Source organism: Cervus elaphus, chromosome 31 (assembly GCF_910594005.1).
Source record: "Cervus elaphus chromosome 31, mCerEla1.1, whole genome shotgun sequence".
Lineage (NCBI taxonomy): Eukaryota > Metazoa > Chordata > Mammalia > Artiodactyla > Cervidae > Cervus > Cervus elaphus.
Window position 1 is genome coordinate 43,908,029 of NC_057845.1, and position 18,324 is coordinate 43,926,352.

Below are 18,324 nucleotides of genomic sequence, written 5' to 3' on the forward strand. Positions count from 1 at the left end.
TCTACACATGGACATCACCAGATGGTCAACACTGAAATCAGGAATTTTGAACTATTTCAAACACTGAAATATTTTGGCTGAAAAATATTCTTTGCAGCCAAAGATGGAGAAGCTCTCTACAGTCAGCAAAAACAAAACCGGGAGCTGACTGTGGCTCAGATCATGAACTCCTTATTGCCATATTCAGACTTAAATTGAAGAAAGTGGGGAAAACCACTAGACCATTCAGGTATGACTTTAATCAAATCCCTTATGATTATGCAGTGGAAGTGAAAAATAGATTTAAGGGACTAGATCTGATAGACAGAGTGCCTGATGAACTATGGACGAAGGTTCATGGCATTGTACAGGAGACAGGGATCAAGAACATCCCCAAGAAAAAGAAATGCAAAAAAGCAAAATGGCTGACTGAGGAGACCTTACAAATAGCTGTAAGAAGAAGAGAAGTGAAAAACAAAGAAGAAAAGGAAAGATATACCCATTTGAATGCAGAGTTCCAAAGAATAGCAAGCAGAGATAAGAAAGCCTTCCTCAGTGATCAATGCAAAGAAATAGAGGAAAACAACAGAATGGGAAAGACTAGAGATCTCTTCAAGAAAATTAGAGATACCAAGGGAACATTTCATGGAAAGATGGCCTCAATAAAGTGAAGAAATGGTATGGACCTAACAGAAGCAGAAGATACTAAGAAGAGGTGGCAAGAATACACAGAAGAACTGTACAAAAAAGATCTTCACAACCCAGATAACCATGATGGTGTGATCACTCACCTAGAGCCAGACATCCTGGAATGGGAAGTCAAGTGGGCCTTAGGAAGCATCACTATGAACAAAGCTAGTGGAGGTGATGGAATTCCAGTTGAGCTATTTCAAATCCTAAAAGATGATGCTGTGAAAGTGCTGCACTCAATATGCCAGCAAATTTGGAAAACTCAGCAGTGGCCACAGGACTGGAAAGGTCACTTTTCATTCCAATCCCAAAGAAAGGCAGTGCCAAAGAATGCTCAAACTACTGCACAGTTGCACTCATCTCACATGCTAGTAAAGTAATGCTCAAAATTCTCCAAGTCAGGCTTCAGCAATATGTGAACCGTGAACTTCCAGATGTTCAAGTTGGTTTTAGAAATGGCAGAGGAACCAGAGATCAAATTGCCAACATCCACTGGATCATCAAAAAAGCAAGAGAGTTCCAGAAAAAACTCTGTTTCTGATTTATTGACTATGCCAAAGCCTTTGACTGTGTGGATCACAATAAACTGTGGAAAATCCTTACAGAGATGGGAATACCAGACCACTTGACCTGCCTCTTGAGAAACCTAATGCAGGCCAGGAAGCAACAGTTAGAACTGGACACGGAACAACAGACTGGTTCCAAATAGGAAAAGGAGTACATCAAAGCTGTACATTGTTATCCTGCTTATTTAACTTATATGCAGAGTCCATCAGGAGAAACGCTGGGCTGGATGAAGCACAAGCTGGAATCAAGATGCCTGGGAGAAATATCAATAACCTCAGATATTCCAATGACACCACCATTATGGCAGAAAGTGAAGAACTAAAGAGCCTCTTGATGAAAGTGAAAGAGGGGAGTGAAAAAGTTGGCTTAAAGCTCAACATTCAGAAAACTGAGATCATGGCATCCGGTCCCATCACTTCATGGCAAATAGATGGGGAAACAGTGGAAACCATGGCTGACTTTATTTTGGGGGGCTCCAAACTCACTGCAGATGGTGATTGCAGCCATGAAATTAAAAGACGCTTACTCCTTGAAAGTTATGACCAACCTAGACAGCATATTCAAAAGCAGAGACATTACTTTGCCAACAAAGGTCTGTCTCATCAAGGCTATGGTTTTTCCAATGGTCATGTATGGATGTGAGAGTTGGACTATAAAGAAAGCTGAGCACTGAAGAATTGATGTTTTTAAACTGTGGTGTTGGAGAAGCCTCTTGAGAGTCTGTTGGATTGCAAGGAGATCCAACCAGTCCATCCTAAAGGAGATCAGACCTGGGTGTTCAATGGTAGGAATGATATTGAATCTGAAACTCCAATATTTTGGCCACCTGATGTGAAGAGGTGACTCATTTCAAAAGTCCCTGATGCTGGGAAAGATTGAAGGCAGGAGGAGAAGGGGACGACAGAGGATGAGATGGTTGGATGGCATCACCGACTCAATGGACATGAATTTGAGTAAACTTTGGGAGTTTGTGATGGACAGGGAGGCCTGGCTTGCTGCAGTTCATGGGGTCGCAAAGAGTCGGACACAACTGAGCGACTGAACTGAGCTGAATGGAGCCTGGAACTACAGACGACTGCTTTAGATTCTTACCACATCACTGACACTCATCCCAGTGTCTAGACCTTCGTCAAATGATGTCACACGCTACTCAGCCTGGTTTTCTATTTTGGTGCCATCCGTCTGCATTCTGACTTTGACTACCATATTGGATAATAAATACTGTGGCTACGTACAAAGCTTCACCTCCTTCACATGTGCTGACAACTCAGTTATTGATAGTCTTACAGGGAGGATTCTTCTCCCTTCTGTGTTTAACCTATGCAAATATACCTGATGAAGACTGTCTGGTGGGACTGTTTGAAAACCTTTTCTAGTCTTTGCCCTTATCTAGGGGGACAGAATGGGATTTGGAATCAGACATAGAAAGAACTTGAAATCCTGGCTCTGGTCTTTAATAACTGTGCCATAGTGTTGGTTAGTAAATCTCCTGGAGTCTCAGTTTCCTCATACCTGTGATGGAAAGACATACTTGTGTTGGAAAGAAGGGGATGACAGACGATGAGATGGTTGGATGGCATCTCTGACTCAATGGACATGAGTTTGAGTAAACTCTGTGAGTTGGTGAGGGACAGGGAGGCTGCAGTCCAGAGGTTGCAAAGAGTCGGATACGACTGAGCGACTGAACTGAACTGTGGTGAAAAGAAGAGTTCCTTGGGTTTTCTCAAAGAGAGAATAAGCAGATACATGAAAAGCTATTAGCACTTTATAGTACATGCTGGCTTCCTACCCATCTCAGGGGCAACACTACTAACAGAAACAACCTAGGCTCCTGTATTTGAAGAGTTGACTACAAGCACATAAGGCAACATGGCATTTATTCTTACTTTCTATTTGTCAGTTTTGTTTTTCAAGACATAAGCCTTTGGATTGCCTTATCCTGTCACATAGTTTCAGGTTGAGTGTTCTTGTTCTGTTTGTGATTCTGGATGTTTGATTAAGAATGATCCTTGTGACGTGGATGGTTTTAGCTATCTGAACATTGAGAAGGATATGGGAATAAGAACCAGGGGTATAGAAAATATAAAAGTGAAATGCTATCTTAATAATGCATGATAAAATAGAGTAAAAATAAATCGAATGGCAGCACTCTAGAATGATTATTGTCACCTGACAGAGCCAGATTATCATCTGGTCTCGAGAGCAGGTGTTGAGCCACACACCATTGCCTAATATGATGCCTGATGTGAGCAAACACATCAGGACTTAGGTACTGATGGAAGACAAATACCTCTGGAGAATGGTGATGGGGAGGCCACATTTAAATCTGAGTGTCTTGGTGCCATCTTGCTTGTCCCCCACATACTCTAAGCCTTTGGTCCTCAAAACTCAAGAGTACCTAAAGATCAAGTGGTGAGCCTTAAAAATGCAGACTTCTGGGCTTCCCCCTACTGATTGATTTAGTAAATCTGAAGTGAGCCCAGTCTGCATTTAATTAGGCACCCTGACTCTTTCTGATCCTGGTTGCTACCCAGGCCAGTATTTCAAGGAAGTGGGGTCCCAGGCAGGAGCTCATCATTCACTGGCTATTTATTGAGTGCTAACTAGGTGTGACGCCTTCTAGGGGACATGGCCCTTGCTCAGCAAGAGTTTACACTGAAGGAGGAAATAAGACTTGAATGCAGATAGGGTAGCAGCTGCTGGCTCTCCAGGTTAGAGTCAGACTGTTGCTTCTTTCTTGTTCACATTTCCCTTTGTGCAAGCCTCATATTGGTTTAGAATAATTTATTCTAACTTATTTATTCACCTAAATCTCAGTTTGTGTATTCTGTGAGAGCAGGTGACCTTCACGGTTGACCTACTTAAATGTTTTCCCATCATCTTTTCTTATTTTGAACTGTGGTGTTAGAGAAGACTTTTGAGAGTCCCTTGGACTACAAGGAGATCGAACCAGTCCATCCTAAAGGAGATCAGTCCTGAATATTCATTGGAAGGACTGGTGCTGAAACTGAAACTCCAATACTCTGGCCACCTGATGCGAAGAACTGACTCATTTGAAAAGACCCCGATGCTGGGAAAGATTGAAGGCGGGAGGAGAAGGGGATGACAGAGGATAAGATGGTTGGATGGCATCACCGACTCAATGGACATGAGCTTGGGTAGACTTTGGGAGTTGGTGAAGGAAAGGGAGGCCTGGTGTGCTGCAGTCCATGGGGTCACAAAGAGTTGGACACAACTGAGCGACTGAACTGAACTGAACTTTCTTATTCCTATAACTTTGATTTGGCTGTGACTCCCAACTTAAGCACCTGTGCCAATCTCTTGCTTGAGACACTGTATGTTAGAAGATGGTTTGTCTTTTTCAGATTTAAAATCAGGCTTTATTGTGTTACTGCTGCCATGACCTTTCCTTTTGTCTCCTGTCCATCTTGATAGCCTGGAAGACAGAGACTGAAGATCAAACATGTTCCCCTGGGTCTGGTTTTCACAGCAGGTGGGACATAACTGTGGTCATGTGGGTGGGGTGTCAAGGTGAGTCTCATTGGGAAATACTCTATGGCACAACGTTTGGACTGGAGGTAGGGTATTCAAAAGGGTGTAGTCCTTAGACGCACATTTATGCAAGCATTGTGACATATGCTGAAGACGTATCTGCTCAAGTTCAAGCTGGAAGGATATGAGCACATTGGTTTAGTCTCCAAGGAGGAAGAGGGGACAGTTTTAGATTTAGGCCAGTCAGTATTTGCTTTTCCTTCTTGAGACTGGGATCATTGTAAATTCTATTCCGGAAGAAGAGAACTGCATGGGAGTTGACACTGAGGAAAGTGTGAAGGTAAGGATAATTTAACTAAGAAAGTCTTTCAAAACAGTTGAAATTTGGGAGAGAAAGAACTGATATGGAATGATGGAGATCAAAAAAATAAATAAAGCTACATATGCTTATATACACATTGCTTTGAGAATGAAGGCAAGTAATAAAGTGAGCTCAAGAAATAGCTCCAATTGGTTTATTGAATTGGATTTATAAATGTCTTGATATGAGTTACTAAATAAGATTTAGTAATATTTTATTTTGGTCATGGCTCAAGATGAATTTTTACTTAAAATTTTGTGGTGGCTGAAGATGAATTGTTAGTTTAAGTTTTTCTCCATGGTATTCATTTATATTTGGTTCAGAATCCAATAAGTAAATTTTAGAATCTGTTTCTCGTGGCTATTTTGAATTCTCTCCTCTTTTTGTACACAGGCCTTGTCATTGTTTAAGTGGCTTTGGTTAATGGGAATGAACACCTAACACCTGATTTTGCACTTGAGATTTGCCCAATATTACCCCCAAATGCGAGAGTTTTAAAATATTTCCCTTTTGGGTGGTGAGTGAGTGTTTGTGTATGTCACGGGTTGGTCAGAAAAATACAGCTAATGGGGGTTTCAGGCATTGTTTCTTGTCTTGGCTTAGGGGCTGATGTTTGGTGTCATTAGGAGCAGAGGGTTTTTTTCTGGATGGGGAAGGGTATAAATTTTTAGGATGACTAGAAGCTAGAAAACAGTGATTGAATCTTGAAGCTCACCATTTTAGGGCTGCCTGAACCTTTATAAGTGGTGCAGTCAAGCAGGGAGGATGCTGTGGAAGGACCTTCTGGTTTGCTAGCCTGGTGATCTCCCCGGGGTTTCTGCTGGCTGGCTGGCGGGTTCGCTCCGCTTTGTGGAGGTTACTAGGTTTTGACCAGGTGGTGGTGTTCTAGAAGTTGACTCACTCAGAACCTCAAACATCTCTCCAGTCAACTTCTAGAACACCACCACCTGTATATCTGTCTTTTGTTCCTTGCTTTACTATTGCCTGCAAGTGCAATTGCTGGTAAAAGCCTAGTAATCCCGAGTTTAATTAGATCTCAATCCAAAAGCCGACATGTTGCCCTTGGAAGCAGAACACGGGGCTCTCCTCACCTCCAGTATTTTTGCCTGGAGGATTCCACGGACAGAGGGGCCTGGCAGGTGACACTTCAGGGGGTTGCAAAAAGTTGAAAACGACTGAGCACATGAGCCCCATGATCATAACAGAAGAGGAATCTGAGGCCCTGAAGGGGTAAATAAGTCTCCCCAAGACATGGAGCGGGTAAATGGTAAAGTTGGGATTCAGATCTAGTTTTCTAGATCTTCAGCTCTTCCTCAGTTTTAAAAAATTCCTATTTATTTCTTTTAACTAATATACCCCCATCTCCTAATCTTAGACGTGTGTATTGTTTCTAACTTGGCACCTCTATTTCCAGTTAGATGTTTAGGATAAATTCCTAGAAGTGCATTCACTGTACCAAAGAATGTAAAATCTTGAAGATTCCTTTAGAATATATCAGATTCTTTTCCAGAAGAGTTAAAAAAATTTACAATGTAGATGTACTTTTCAATCCCATGTAGAAGTATTTTTTAGTCTCTTGTGGTTGCCTAAGCTATGACATGGAGGAGGAAATGGCACCCAACTCCAGTACTCTTGCCTGGAAAACCCCATGGATGGAGGAGCCTGGTAGGCTACAGTCCACGGGGTTGCAAAGAGTCGGACATGACTGAGCGACTTCACTTCACTCACTTCATACTTTATCCCTGGAGAAGGAAATGGCAACCAGCTCCAGTGTTCTTGCCTGGAGAATCCTGTGGACAGAGGAGCCTGGCTGATGTAACTAAGCATGCACGCATGCGTGCATGCACGCAAGCTATGACAAGTAAGAGGACTCAATAACACTGTGATAAAGATGGTGGTTAGGATAATGAATCAGTGAATCTCTTAGGGCAGGAAGGAACTCCAGGTGTTGGGTAGGCCACCTCCTTCTTTATTAATTAAGGACCAAGGCTCAGAGAGCTTAAGGGACCTCATCTAGACCATGCCACTCATTAGAGTCAGAGTCTGGATAAGAAGCTGCACTTTGAACTCTGTGGTACACTGAGGCAGAGTCTCTAGGATGGTATGGATGATTCAGGGGCTGCTGAAATGTCCGTCTGGGATCTCAGCTGGAGATTTAAGAGACTTCTAGTGTTTTAGTCAGCTTCATAGTTCATCTTTGAAACTTCACAGTTCTGTCAGGAGGATGTGGAAGTAACTCAAAGGGAACTGTCCCAAACTAAGAGGTCCAGCACTCAGCCCTACTGGGCTGGGAGGAATCCTGAAATCCCCCTTTCATGAGTTCTTCTGTACTGACCTACTGTCAAATCCACAGGGATGATTCTGAGTTCTCTCTTTGTTATTCTGTAGAAAGTACAATAGCTTTGAACAAAGGACTGCTCACGTAATAGAAAACTCATATTTTTTTTGGTCAAGACCAAAAAGAAAGAGTATTTCTGTTTTTTTGTTGCTTGATCATGTAGCAGTTATGTTTACAGAATTTACAATCTGATTTGGCTTGGTATCCCTCTGAATCTGCTGGATTAAGCTGTTAAATGTCAACTTTTAATGACTTAACTCAATAAAGGGTTGTTTCCTGCAAAAATCTCATGCAATCTGGTTGACTGTCTTCTATGTTGTAGATATGCCATGCCTAGGTTGCCAAGGCAGGGGAAAAACAAGTTAGAGGAGTCACATCAGCTCTTAACTGACTTAGCATGAAAGTGACAAATACCACAATCTGCTGGACAGAACTAGAAACATGGTTCTGATTAAAGTGGAGAAGAAGCTGGGAAAAGTGTGTGGAAGAGTACACAGATATTTGATGAGCACTAGTGGTCTCTTCCACACACTTGATGTTTGATACTCTGAAATTACCTACTTAAATTTTTTTGTAGGCAACTTCATATCACTTCGAGTTTTAAACAAAAAGATAGAACTTTCCTATTACTATCTTTCAAATATGATTAAAGTGTGTTGGCTGAGTACACACTATTACTTTTAAGAGATCTTTTGAGCTTCTTGTTAAAAACAGTGAAAGTTTTTTTTTTAATAATTGTGAGATTTGGATAAGTAATTTCACTTCTCTACACCTGTATCCCAATTGAAAATGTGATTTAACCCCTGATTCGTGGGTATATTGTGAAAATTAGGTTAGAGATTACATGTAAACCAGTAGACACAACACCTAGAACAAGGTTCAGTGTTCAACGAATGTCTAATTTGTACTTGATGGTATTGGTGATCTTGTAATTGGTCTATGTCTGTCGACAGTTACACTGGATCCTCTGACTAAGCAGTATATATCTACCATCATCAGAAGATAGTATACAGGAATAAGTGATGTTTTGGCCAAGTTTTGGAAATGAAACACCTTCATCTTCTCTGTGTTCTTATTTTGGTAGTTATGGGGAATTTCAAAGGCCATGCCCTCCCTGGATCCTTCTTTCTTTTCATGGGGATTTGGTGGACTATAAAGTGCATTCTGAAATATGCCTTCAAAAAGCAGAAACGGACTTCTTACCTTGATTCCAAAGCATTATTCCGTCGAATTGAAATTTTGGAAGGAATCATATCAGTTGGAATGACTTTAACTGGTGAGTGACCCTTTTCTGTGTTCTGTTTGCTTTTGGGGGTATTTTCACATGCAAAGAGAAAATTCAATATCTAAACAAAAAAATTGCTAAAATAAACATTTATTAAAAACACCTGAATACCTATTCTAATTGTAATTTCTACCTGGTATAATTTATTAGAACTTATACTTCATGTTATACAAAGGGCTATTCCTTATGAGTTAGTCATAGCAATTAACTTGCCTGTCCACTCAAGGTGAATTTCCTTTTTAGATTTAGTTGGAGCCTTTAAGATAATTTTATGTCAGTTATTCTGAGGCCTGAAAGAGTTAACTCTAGCCAAGACATTTTTCAAAATGTCATGAAGATAATCAAGTGATTATGGGAAAGTGTCAATAACAAATTATTGCTGATAGGCTATCCACAGGGTTCTGGTTGAAGAAAACCTTATCTTCTGTGCTCATCCTTTTTGTGTGGTTACTAAATTAGAGAGGGAGGTTGGGCCGCCAGATGATTGTAAGGCCTTTCCGCTGGTTCTATGACTCTGTAAAAATGTTCTGTGTTTTTAGAGTTCCACTTCAGCCTCTCCTTTACTGAAGGCAAAACTTCCTAATTTTCCTTTAGAGTTCTTCATGCTTTGTTCATGATGAGAGGTCTTTGCGATGGTCATCCAACTGTGGATCAACTGTTTTTCAAAGAGAGGAATTTCCTTGCCAAATTCTATAGATTAATAAATGAAGCGGCATCTTCAAGAAAGTTTTTCAGAATTTGTGTAACTGGCTAGACTATATGCTATATCTGTGTGTGCTTTCTCAGTTATCCTTAACCGGAGAGAAGCTGAACTCTAGCATTTTAATCCTGAACCAAGATCAACTCACTACCCAAAGATATATTATGTAAGAAGAAATAATCAGATGCTATAGGATTAATCTCACAAATCTAAATCTAAGATTACTCAGGATTTATCTAGTCATTAGATTAAAGTAGGAACTAAGGCCATCAGGGGAACTTACCAGGGAACTCTGTGGAACTAAGACCATTAGCTTTGAAGATCTGAAATAGCTGTTTGATGAAACTCACTATCTTTGACTAAGAGTGATTATCCAAATCAATCTTTGAAGCTTCAAAACCAGCCTAAAGAACCAGTGCCCAGCTGTTAGGTAACAGCCCAGATAGAAGAATCCGTGCCAATAAAAGACAGTATATTGGGCTAAGAAGTAGGCCGGTCCTTCTGCATCTTCCCTTTTCAGTAAAATTCTGGAAAGATGGCTTAAAGTGTGATATATCTCTCTTCAGGCATCCTTGGAGAACAGTTTTTTCCTGGAGGACCACACCTGACCTTGTATGACTACCAAGAGGGTCAGTGGGTCCAACTCCTGAGCTGGCAGCATTTTACCATGTACTTCTTCTTTGGGCTGCTGGGTGTGACAAACATCTTATCTTCTACCATCATTTCACTTCCTGCCTCCTTTAGCAAGTTAATGTTATCAAACGCCTTATTTGTGGAGGGTAAGTATGAGTATTTTCATATACCTTTCATTATTCTTGGACATTTGTCTAGCCCTTTACAATAATATTTCTTTTGTGTCCTGGTATAGCCTTGGCTCATAAGGTCATCTGTTTGGTTCGGGCCATGGTGAGCTATTGAGATGTCCTAGACAGGATGCCAAAGATTTTCCTTCCCTCCTGACTCATTTGGGCTTCCCTGGTGGCTCAGTTGGTAAAGAATCTGCCTACAATGCAAGAGACCTGGGTTTGATCCCTGGGTCAGGAAGATCCTCTGGAGAAGGAAATGGCTACCATTCCAGCATCCTTGCCTGGAGAATTCAATGGACAGAGGAGGCTGGTGGGCTACAGTCCACAAGGTGACAAAGCGTTGGACATGACTGAATACCAACACACACACACTGACTTATTTAGTACAACCGGACAAGCCCAGTCATTCAATGTGTTTTATTCACATTTCACACTTTTCTTAAAGAAATACCTACTCTAGTATTCTTGCTTGGAGAATTCCATGGACAGAGGAGCCTAGTGGGCTACAGCCATGGGGGTTGCAGAACTTGTCTGTTACGACTAAGCAACGAATCAACAATGACAGCCATGGTTTATCTCTGATTTATCCAAGAGATGATCATTGTTTCCATTTTTTACATACAAAATTGAGCTTAGAATACTGAAACATAAATATTCTCAAACGAGGAGACCACTCACAGTAGAGTAGCTTCCAAATCTACAAAGTAGCCTTTTTAATATTAATATAGTGAAACTCCACCATTACATGATAAGCAGGGTCCGAAAAATCCAGTCGCATAAAAATGAGGTCCTAACATTCTTTGTTCTGTTAGCCTCCCTGTTACTCTGTATAGAAACACCAAAAACAAGTATCTAATGATTTGTTTTCATTTATTTTATATGTAAGGGATAGATTGATTGTAGAACTAGTAAAATCTCCCCATTATCAAGAGATAGTCTTTCCTAATGTCCACTTTGCCTCCCACATCCAAAGGTAAGAGCTTTGGTTGGGCACCAGCCATGATGCCATGATTCTCTTTATCTCAGGATGTTATCATATTTTCAGTGAACATCTTTTCCCCCTCATCTTAATGAAAAGGATGAAACTGAAGCCAGCATCTCTGTCCATGGGATTAAAAAATATAGTTAGTTACTACTTCTTGGGAGCTTCCAGGGAATCTTATCATACCCATCAAATTTCACTCTTCTGACTTGTGTGTATATTTACTGCCTTCAGTGAACTGAATCTCTTAAGGTGAGGCTTTGTCTCATTCATCTGTCTGTTCACCTTCACACCTGTTTCACTGTTGCCTTCATGCTTATTATTCTTAATTTTGCATAAAAGATGGCTTTGAAATATAGTTATAGAAAATGTCATGATGTATTGGAGAAGAGAATAAAGGCTGGGGAAGGGGAAAGAAAATTTCAAAGATTCCATCCCAAAGAGGTAGTGTTGACTCGAAAAATGCTGTGTGCTCAGTCATGTCTGACTCTTTTGCCACCCTATGAACTGTGGCCCACCAGGCTCCTTTGTCCATGAGATTTTCCAGGCAGGAATACTGGAGTAGGTTGCCATTTCCTATCCCAGGTGATCTTCCAGACCCAAGGATTGAATCCACATTTCCTGCACCTCCTGCATTGGCAGGTGTATTCTTTAGGACTGTGCCACCTGGGAATTCCCCCCAAATGCTAGAGATTTCCAATATTGTAGGAAGCAGTGGGCATCTGATATTTTGGACAAATAAATGTGTGTGTTTATGAAAGTTGTGTATTGAGGGAAGCAGTAGATAGTTTCACTGAAAAGGACAAACAATATTTTCTGCCTCTGACAGCTTTTGTCTTCTACAATCACACTCATGGCCGGGAAATGCTGGACATCTTTGTGCACAAGCTTCTGGTCTTGGTCATCTTTTCGACAGGCCTGATTGCCTTCTTGGAGCTCTTCACACAGACCAGTATAACTGTGGAACTTCTGCGGACAAGCCTTATCCTGCTTCAGGGAAGCTGGTTCTGGCAGGTGAGCTGGGGCCTCCAGTCTATGTGCCTGGTGTCTGCACTGATGACCTTCTCTCTTTGATTGTGGGTGTTGTGCCCTGAAACCCAGAGACCTCCTTCTGACATGCTGCTGGCAGTGAGAATGCAGGCCTTTGAGAGGTGATGCTTAATTGAGGGCCCAGCAGCCCTGGTGGGAATAGTGGCCGAGCAGCAGGGAAGGAGGTGGGAGGCGTACACCTTCATCACACACCTGGATATCCATTTTGTAGGAACTCTGAGCTGGTGCTTAGCTGGAAGCAGTTCCTGATGCTAAAGTCACTTAAAGCCTAATGAGTAATAAGCTTGAGAAACATATTGAAGGCAGGAAAGGGAGGGAATTATGTATTGAGGAATAAGTATGTGCCGGCCACTGGACACGACTTTTACCATACACATTATTTCATTCTCATTTTGTCCTTGTGTTTCATTTTGTCCTCACAACAACTTGGAAGTTAAATATTATCATCCCCAATTGACTGATAAAGAAGGCTCAGAGAGAGCAAGTTGCTTTCCCAGGATCACACAGTAATGGAGCTAGGTTCTAAACATGGGTCTGTCTGACTCCAAATCCCAGGCATTTTCCATTTTACTGTTGACTCCCTAATCTTGGAGTGTTGTTGGAAACATGTATTCCTATTAGTGAACGTATACTATACAGCAGGGGTCCCCAACTTCCGGGATGTAATGTCTGATCTGAGGTGGAGCTGATATAATATGAAAAAACATGAAGTACACAATAAATATAATGCACTTGAATTGAACTGAAACTCTCACTTCCTCCACCCTGGTTCATGGAAAAATTGTCTTCCACGAATTCAGTCCCTGTTGCCCAAAAGATTGGGGACCACTATTTTATAGAGACTGATAAATCATAATCCAATATACATATATAGATATAATGAAAGTCTGGGATGAAAGGTGAATGTGGTTTAATGACAGAAGATTTCTTAAAGGAGAGTTTTAGTCAGTAAAGTTCAAGGATATGGGACGATGAGGTTCTTCCAGGGATTTGCATTTCAGTGAAGAGTGATAACAATGCCTTGGTGGGCAAGGGGCAGAGAAACACCATGGTCAAAATGGGAGCTAGGAAACATGTGATATGTAAGCTTGTGGGGGAGTAGAACGGCTATCGGAGAACAGGCGAGTAAAGAACTAGATTCAAGGGTTGTTTTGAAGGAAAAACCATATAGAAAAAGTAAATAACTTATCGTGATAAAATTTATAATCAGTGAATTTAACCAGCTGGTATACAGGAGTTGTATTGTGAGTTTATTTATCATCTGTTGGGAAGCTAAATAGAATGTCGTGTAAAACATAATTGTGCATTCTGTGTCTCTTGATGGGAATATTTTACTATATATTGTGCATGTATTGCTGTATTGCCGATCAAAACTAAAAATAAATTTTAAAAAATTCAACAGTGGTAACTTCTGACCCAGATGACAAGTGGGTTTATGCTTCAGCATATCTCCTCGGATTCAAACATATAACAGTGATACATAAACTATCAAAAATACCCATGAAATTAAAAAGATATTAAAAAAGAGAAAAATAAATGAAAGTAAGATGGTAAAAAATATGTAGTTGCAATTAAACAACCCAAACTAGGGCAAGCCACCTGTGGGCCAGACAGAATAGAAATGCATAGTTGGAGAAGATATGGACTGCAGGCCTGTGGACTCCAGGTCTGGGGTAGATATGATGGCTGGTCGTTTGGCTCCAGGGACACTAAAAGGAAATTAAAAATTCCTCTCAATGTGGGGTAAAGTCAGGCTCTTGGAACTCTTTTTAATTATATGTTTATGTATTATCTATTTCTAATCGCTTTTCATTCCGTTGATCTTTCACTTTCTGATAGAGATCTGTTAAAATTTTATATTAGTTATGGATTTGTCAATTTCTCCTTATTTTCATTTTTTTCTTTAATGTCATGAGGGTGTGTTCTCCTTCTCTCTAGTTTTTTTTGAGTTGAATGTTCACTTATATTTAGTTTTCTTTTTTTTTTTTTATTTAGTTTTCTTATTTTTACATATAATACATCTACGACTTCATGTGTGCCCAGTCGCTTCAGTCATGTCTGATTCTTTGCGACCCTTTGGACTAAAACCTGCCAGGCTCTTCAGTCCATGGGACTCTCCAGGCAAGAGTTCAGGGTTGCCATGCCCTCCTCCAGGGGATCTGCCCAACTCAGGGATTGAGCCCAGGTCTTGCACAACAGGTGGTTTCTTTGTTGCTGAGCTGCCTGGGAAGCCCCATACCTTTCTATAGAATTCCTTTTCTATATACTACTATAGCTACCTCCTGTGAGATTTCGTGTATGGTAGCTTTCACTCTTGGGAAATTTTGATTGTTGCATTTTCTATGTGCTTTCCTCTTTAATTTATGAGTTATTTAGGAGCATACTTTTCAGTTTCCCCAAAATATTCTTTCTTTTTTATTATTTATTTGCAATTCTATTGCTTTGTATGTGTTCCCTTTGAAATGTGTTGAGACTGCCTTTGGAATATAGCCCAATGTCACTGGTAGTAAAATGTTCCATGTATTTGAAAAGATAATATATTCCATCTTTGTTAGGTTGAAGATTCTCCATATATTTACTAAATCAAGTTTTTAAAGAGCTAAATATGCAAATAAAGAAGTTAGAAAGTAAGGAGAAAGGGGGAAACCCAGAGTTGAAAAAGAGAATAATAAAGATAAGCTCAGAATGAATGAAACTATTTAGTGTTTCTTTAATCATTAATGTTTGATTAAGTATCTGAGGGAGGAAGCTGTGAGCTTTCACAACTGACCGTAGGTTGTCTTAATATCATTCTTTCTGGCAGAGGAATAATATTTTCATATTTCCCCAAGAGCTTTTCTAAGAAAGAGATATGAGGTTAGAATCTTTGGGCATAAATCCAAGATCATTTAAAAACTTTCCATCTGTCATTATGCCTAGATTAGTATCTTTCTTTACAAGGTGGTCAGATTAAATAACGTTTGGGACTTAAAGGAAAATGAACATTTGATACCAATGCAAACACACACACTGGCAGGAAAGTCAGGTTTAACAACAGTACGTCTCCTCCCCGGCCTTCTCCCTGTTAGTTTCCTCTGAAACAAAAATGTTTCAGGGGCTTAGGTGAATTTATTTTACTTCCATGTTTTGTTGCTATGGAAGTTTATGCCCCAAACACTATCTCAGGCTAATACTATTACATTGTGATTTGCTTTTCAGCATATTTTTTTCTCTTGCCACTTCTCCATATGTGATTAATAAACAATATATAGACAGATTAGAGAAAAGGTACACCTGGATTCTTGGAACCATAAATATGGAGAGGTGAACAGAACGAGGAAAATGCCCACAGTGGCCATTTTTTAAAATAGCTCATATATAAATGATTAATAAATAGACAAATGATAAATAAATAGACAAACCTGGAGGGAATTCCCCTCTCCACCTATCAGAATGGTTTCCTGAAACACATTACAGCCAAATATATTTTTCTCTAAAGCCTAATAAAGGCAATTTAGAAAAGATTAAAAAAAAAAATCTCTCAGGCACATTTATTCCATGAATCATGTTTTCTGAGTCTGTGGATGAGTATTTCTAAAGCTTGCTTTTGCCCTTTGTCATTTTCAGTGTGAGAACCACAGTGCAGAGAGGATCAAGGAGAGAGGAGGACACACCTGGGAGGGATTTTATTTTGGAAACTCCAAAAAACAGTTGTGACTGTGGCATGAAGGGAGAAGTCTGTGAGCCTCCGGGTCAGGCGGACCCAGATCTGAATTCTGGATCTACCGTATTAATCACTTGACCATCTGTTCTGTGTGCTTAAGATTCCTCAACTAAAAAATAGTAATGATATCTTATGAGATTATTGCTTAAATGAAATGTTCCAACCTCAAAATGCCTCTGCCTTGAGGAGATACTATTAATTCCATAGGAAGAGGGTTGAGAAATCTTCTAGGCGAAGGTGAACTTTAGTTGGGTTTTGAAGGATAAGTGAGAGTCACACTGTGTCCAGGTTTGAGCTTTAGGACAGGTGATACTCTTCTGCTTATTTCAGCCTTAGCTCCTGCATTAGTGTACAAGGGCTGCAATAACAAATTCCGACAAGCAGGAAGACTTCACTGTTCCGGGAGATAGAACTAAAAATCAAGTTGTCAGCAGGTTGGTTCTTTCTTGGGGGCCCCAAGGGAGAATTTGTCAGTTGCCAGCAATCCTTGACTTTCCTTAGCCTGTTGGTAGCATAATTCCAATCTCTGCCTCCAGAGTCACACCTGTGTATTTCTGTGTACCTGTGTCTTTATGTGGACCTCTTATAAGGGCACTCATCACTGCAAAGTGAAAGTGGTTCAGTTGTGTCCGACTCTTTGCGACCCCATGGACTATACAATTCATGGAATTCTCTAGGCCAGAATCCTGGAGTGGGCAGCCTTCTTCCCAACCCAGGGATTGAACCTAGGTCTCCCACATTGCCGGCGAATTCTTTACCAGCTGAGCCACAAGGGAAGCCCAAGAATACTGGAATGGGTAGCCTATCCCTTCTCCAGCAGATCTTCCCAACCCAGGAATCAAACCAGGGTCTCCTGCACTGCAGGTGGATTCTTTACCAACTGAGCTATCACAGAAGCCCCACTCATCACTGGATTTAGGGCCAATTCTGATCCAATATGACCTCATCTGGATGTCATCTACGAAGACCTTATTTCCAAATGAGGTCACATTCACACGTATTGGGGGTTAGCACTTCAACATGCCCTTTTAGAATGAATGATTTAACCCACAACAACTGCTAAGTCTTCCCTCTGGGAGCTGGAGTTGATCGCTCCCCAGGCAGGGGTAGGTGAGTGGTGTGAATGGCGTTGAAGCAACACAAGTGAGACTGATGGGGGGTAACTGGAGAGCTAGTCCTTAAACTAGTTAGGTCATTAAACTCGACCTCCCAAAAGGCCTTTGCCTGACACAGATTTCTCTGTCAACCTCCATGTATTGACATGAGAGGAGAACATGAGAAGCAGTTCTGACACCCTAGTTGAAATGGCTGGGCCCCTTAAACTGAGAAATGACTACATGGTTTGAGTTCCCTTATTGTCATTTCCAAACAGTGAGCACAGAGGAGCTAGAAAGTCTCTCTTTCTTCCAGGGCCTTCAGGGACCTGGGCTCTGGTCACTTTGGTTTCCACTGTGAGCTTTCCTTGGACTATTATAAAGGTCCAAACAGTAGGCAAAGCAGCTGGGTGGCATTCTCCTCCCGGAGTTTATGGGTGCTGTAGGCTCAGATCTCTCATTTGATAACTGATCTATCTTTTGTTAATTGCTCATCCCTTTAGAGCGGAGCCCTGTCCTCCTGCGGAGTCCCCAGCTCTTGGTGGGCGTGGCACAGCAGCAAGGATGCCAATGCCTTTGTGACTGGAGACCCAGAGGCAGGTTCGCGCCTTACTTAGATTTCTTACCTGTAAAACAGACACAACAAAAGGAGTCTGTCTCCTGGGATGTAGAGAAGGGCAGGTAGGAGTTATGATAGACTACCCAGCTTATGTCCGCTGTGATATTTTAGAAAAATTTATGAATGTGACTTTGGTTAATTGGTTAATTAACAATGTGACCTTGGTTAATAAATAAAATGCAGAGCACCAGTGTAAAAATGAAGGCCTCTGGACTGCTCCACTTGGTCAGGCAACCTCAACGATGAATCTCAGCTACCAACCTCAACGATGAATCTCAGCTACCAACCTCAACGATGAATCAGTGGAGAGCACGTGTTGCTGCTCATGCTTTGAAATACAGGTCTGGTGTGGCCAGATATTTCCGTTTTTAGAAGTAAGCTGAGACTGTGGACTTCTGCATGAAGTTCCCTAATTTTTCAAGCATTGTAAATTAATTCAAATTATTTTTAAAAATGTGCAGGGCAGGCAAAGCACATCTGTGATATAGATGTGGCTCAGGATCTGCCAGTCTATAATCTGTGTTTTAAGGGAGAAACAGTACCGTGTCTTCATGGGACCAACTACTATCTCAGTACTGATTGTTCAAACTGTATCAAACTGCTGCGATGACTCACGTGGACCCTGGTGTCCAAGCCACTGTCCTTCACATTGCCCCAT

At 40.9% G+C, this 18,324-nt stretch overlaps 1 protein-coding gene across 4 annotated transcripts in view; it reads left to right on the forward strand.

Moving 5' to 3' along the window:
• Positions 1-18,324, forward strand: part of LOC122687354 (transmembrane protein 45A-like) — a 96,829-nt gene that overhangs the window by 59,866 nt on the left and 18,639 nt on the right. For 3 of the 4 annotated variants that reach the window (XM_043892788.1, XM_043892787.1, XM_043892786.1), the window contains 3 exons: positions 8,512-8,703; positions 9,979-10,191; positions 12,030-12,214. In XM_043892788.1, the coding sequence (XP_043748723.1) occupies positions 8,514-8,703; positions 9,979-10,191; positions 12,030-12,214 (588 nt within the window). In that variant the 5' untranslated portion in view covers positions 8,512-8,513. Of the gene's footprint in view, positions 1-4,890; positions 5,069-8,511; positions 8,704-9,978; positions 10,192-12,029; positions 12,215-18,324 lie in introns of those variants that run through there. The other variant, XM_043892789.1, reaches the window with a different exon arrangement.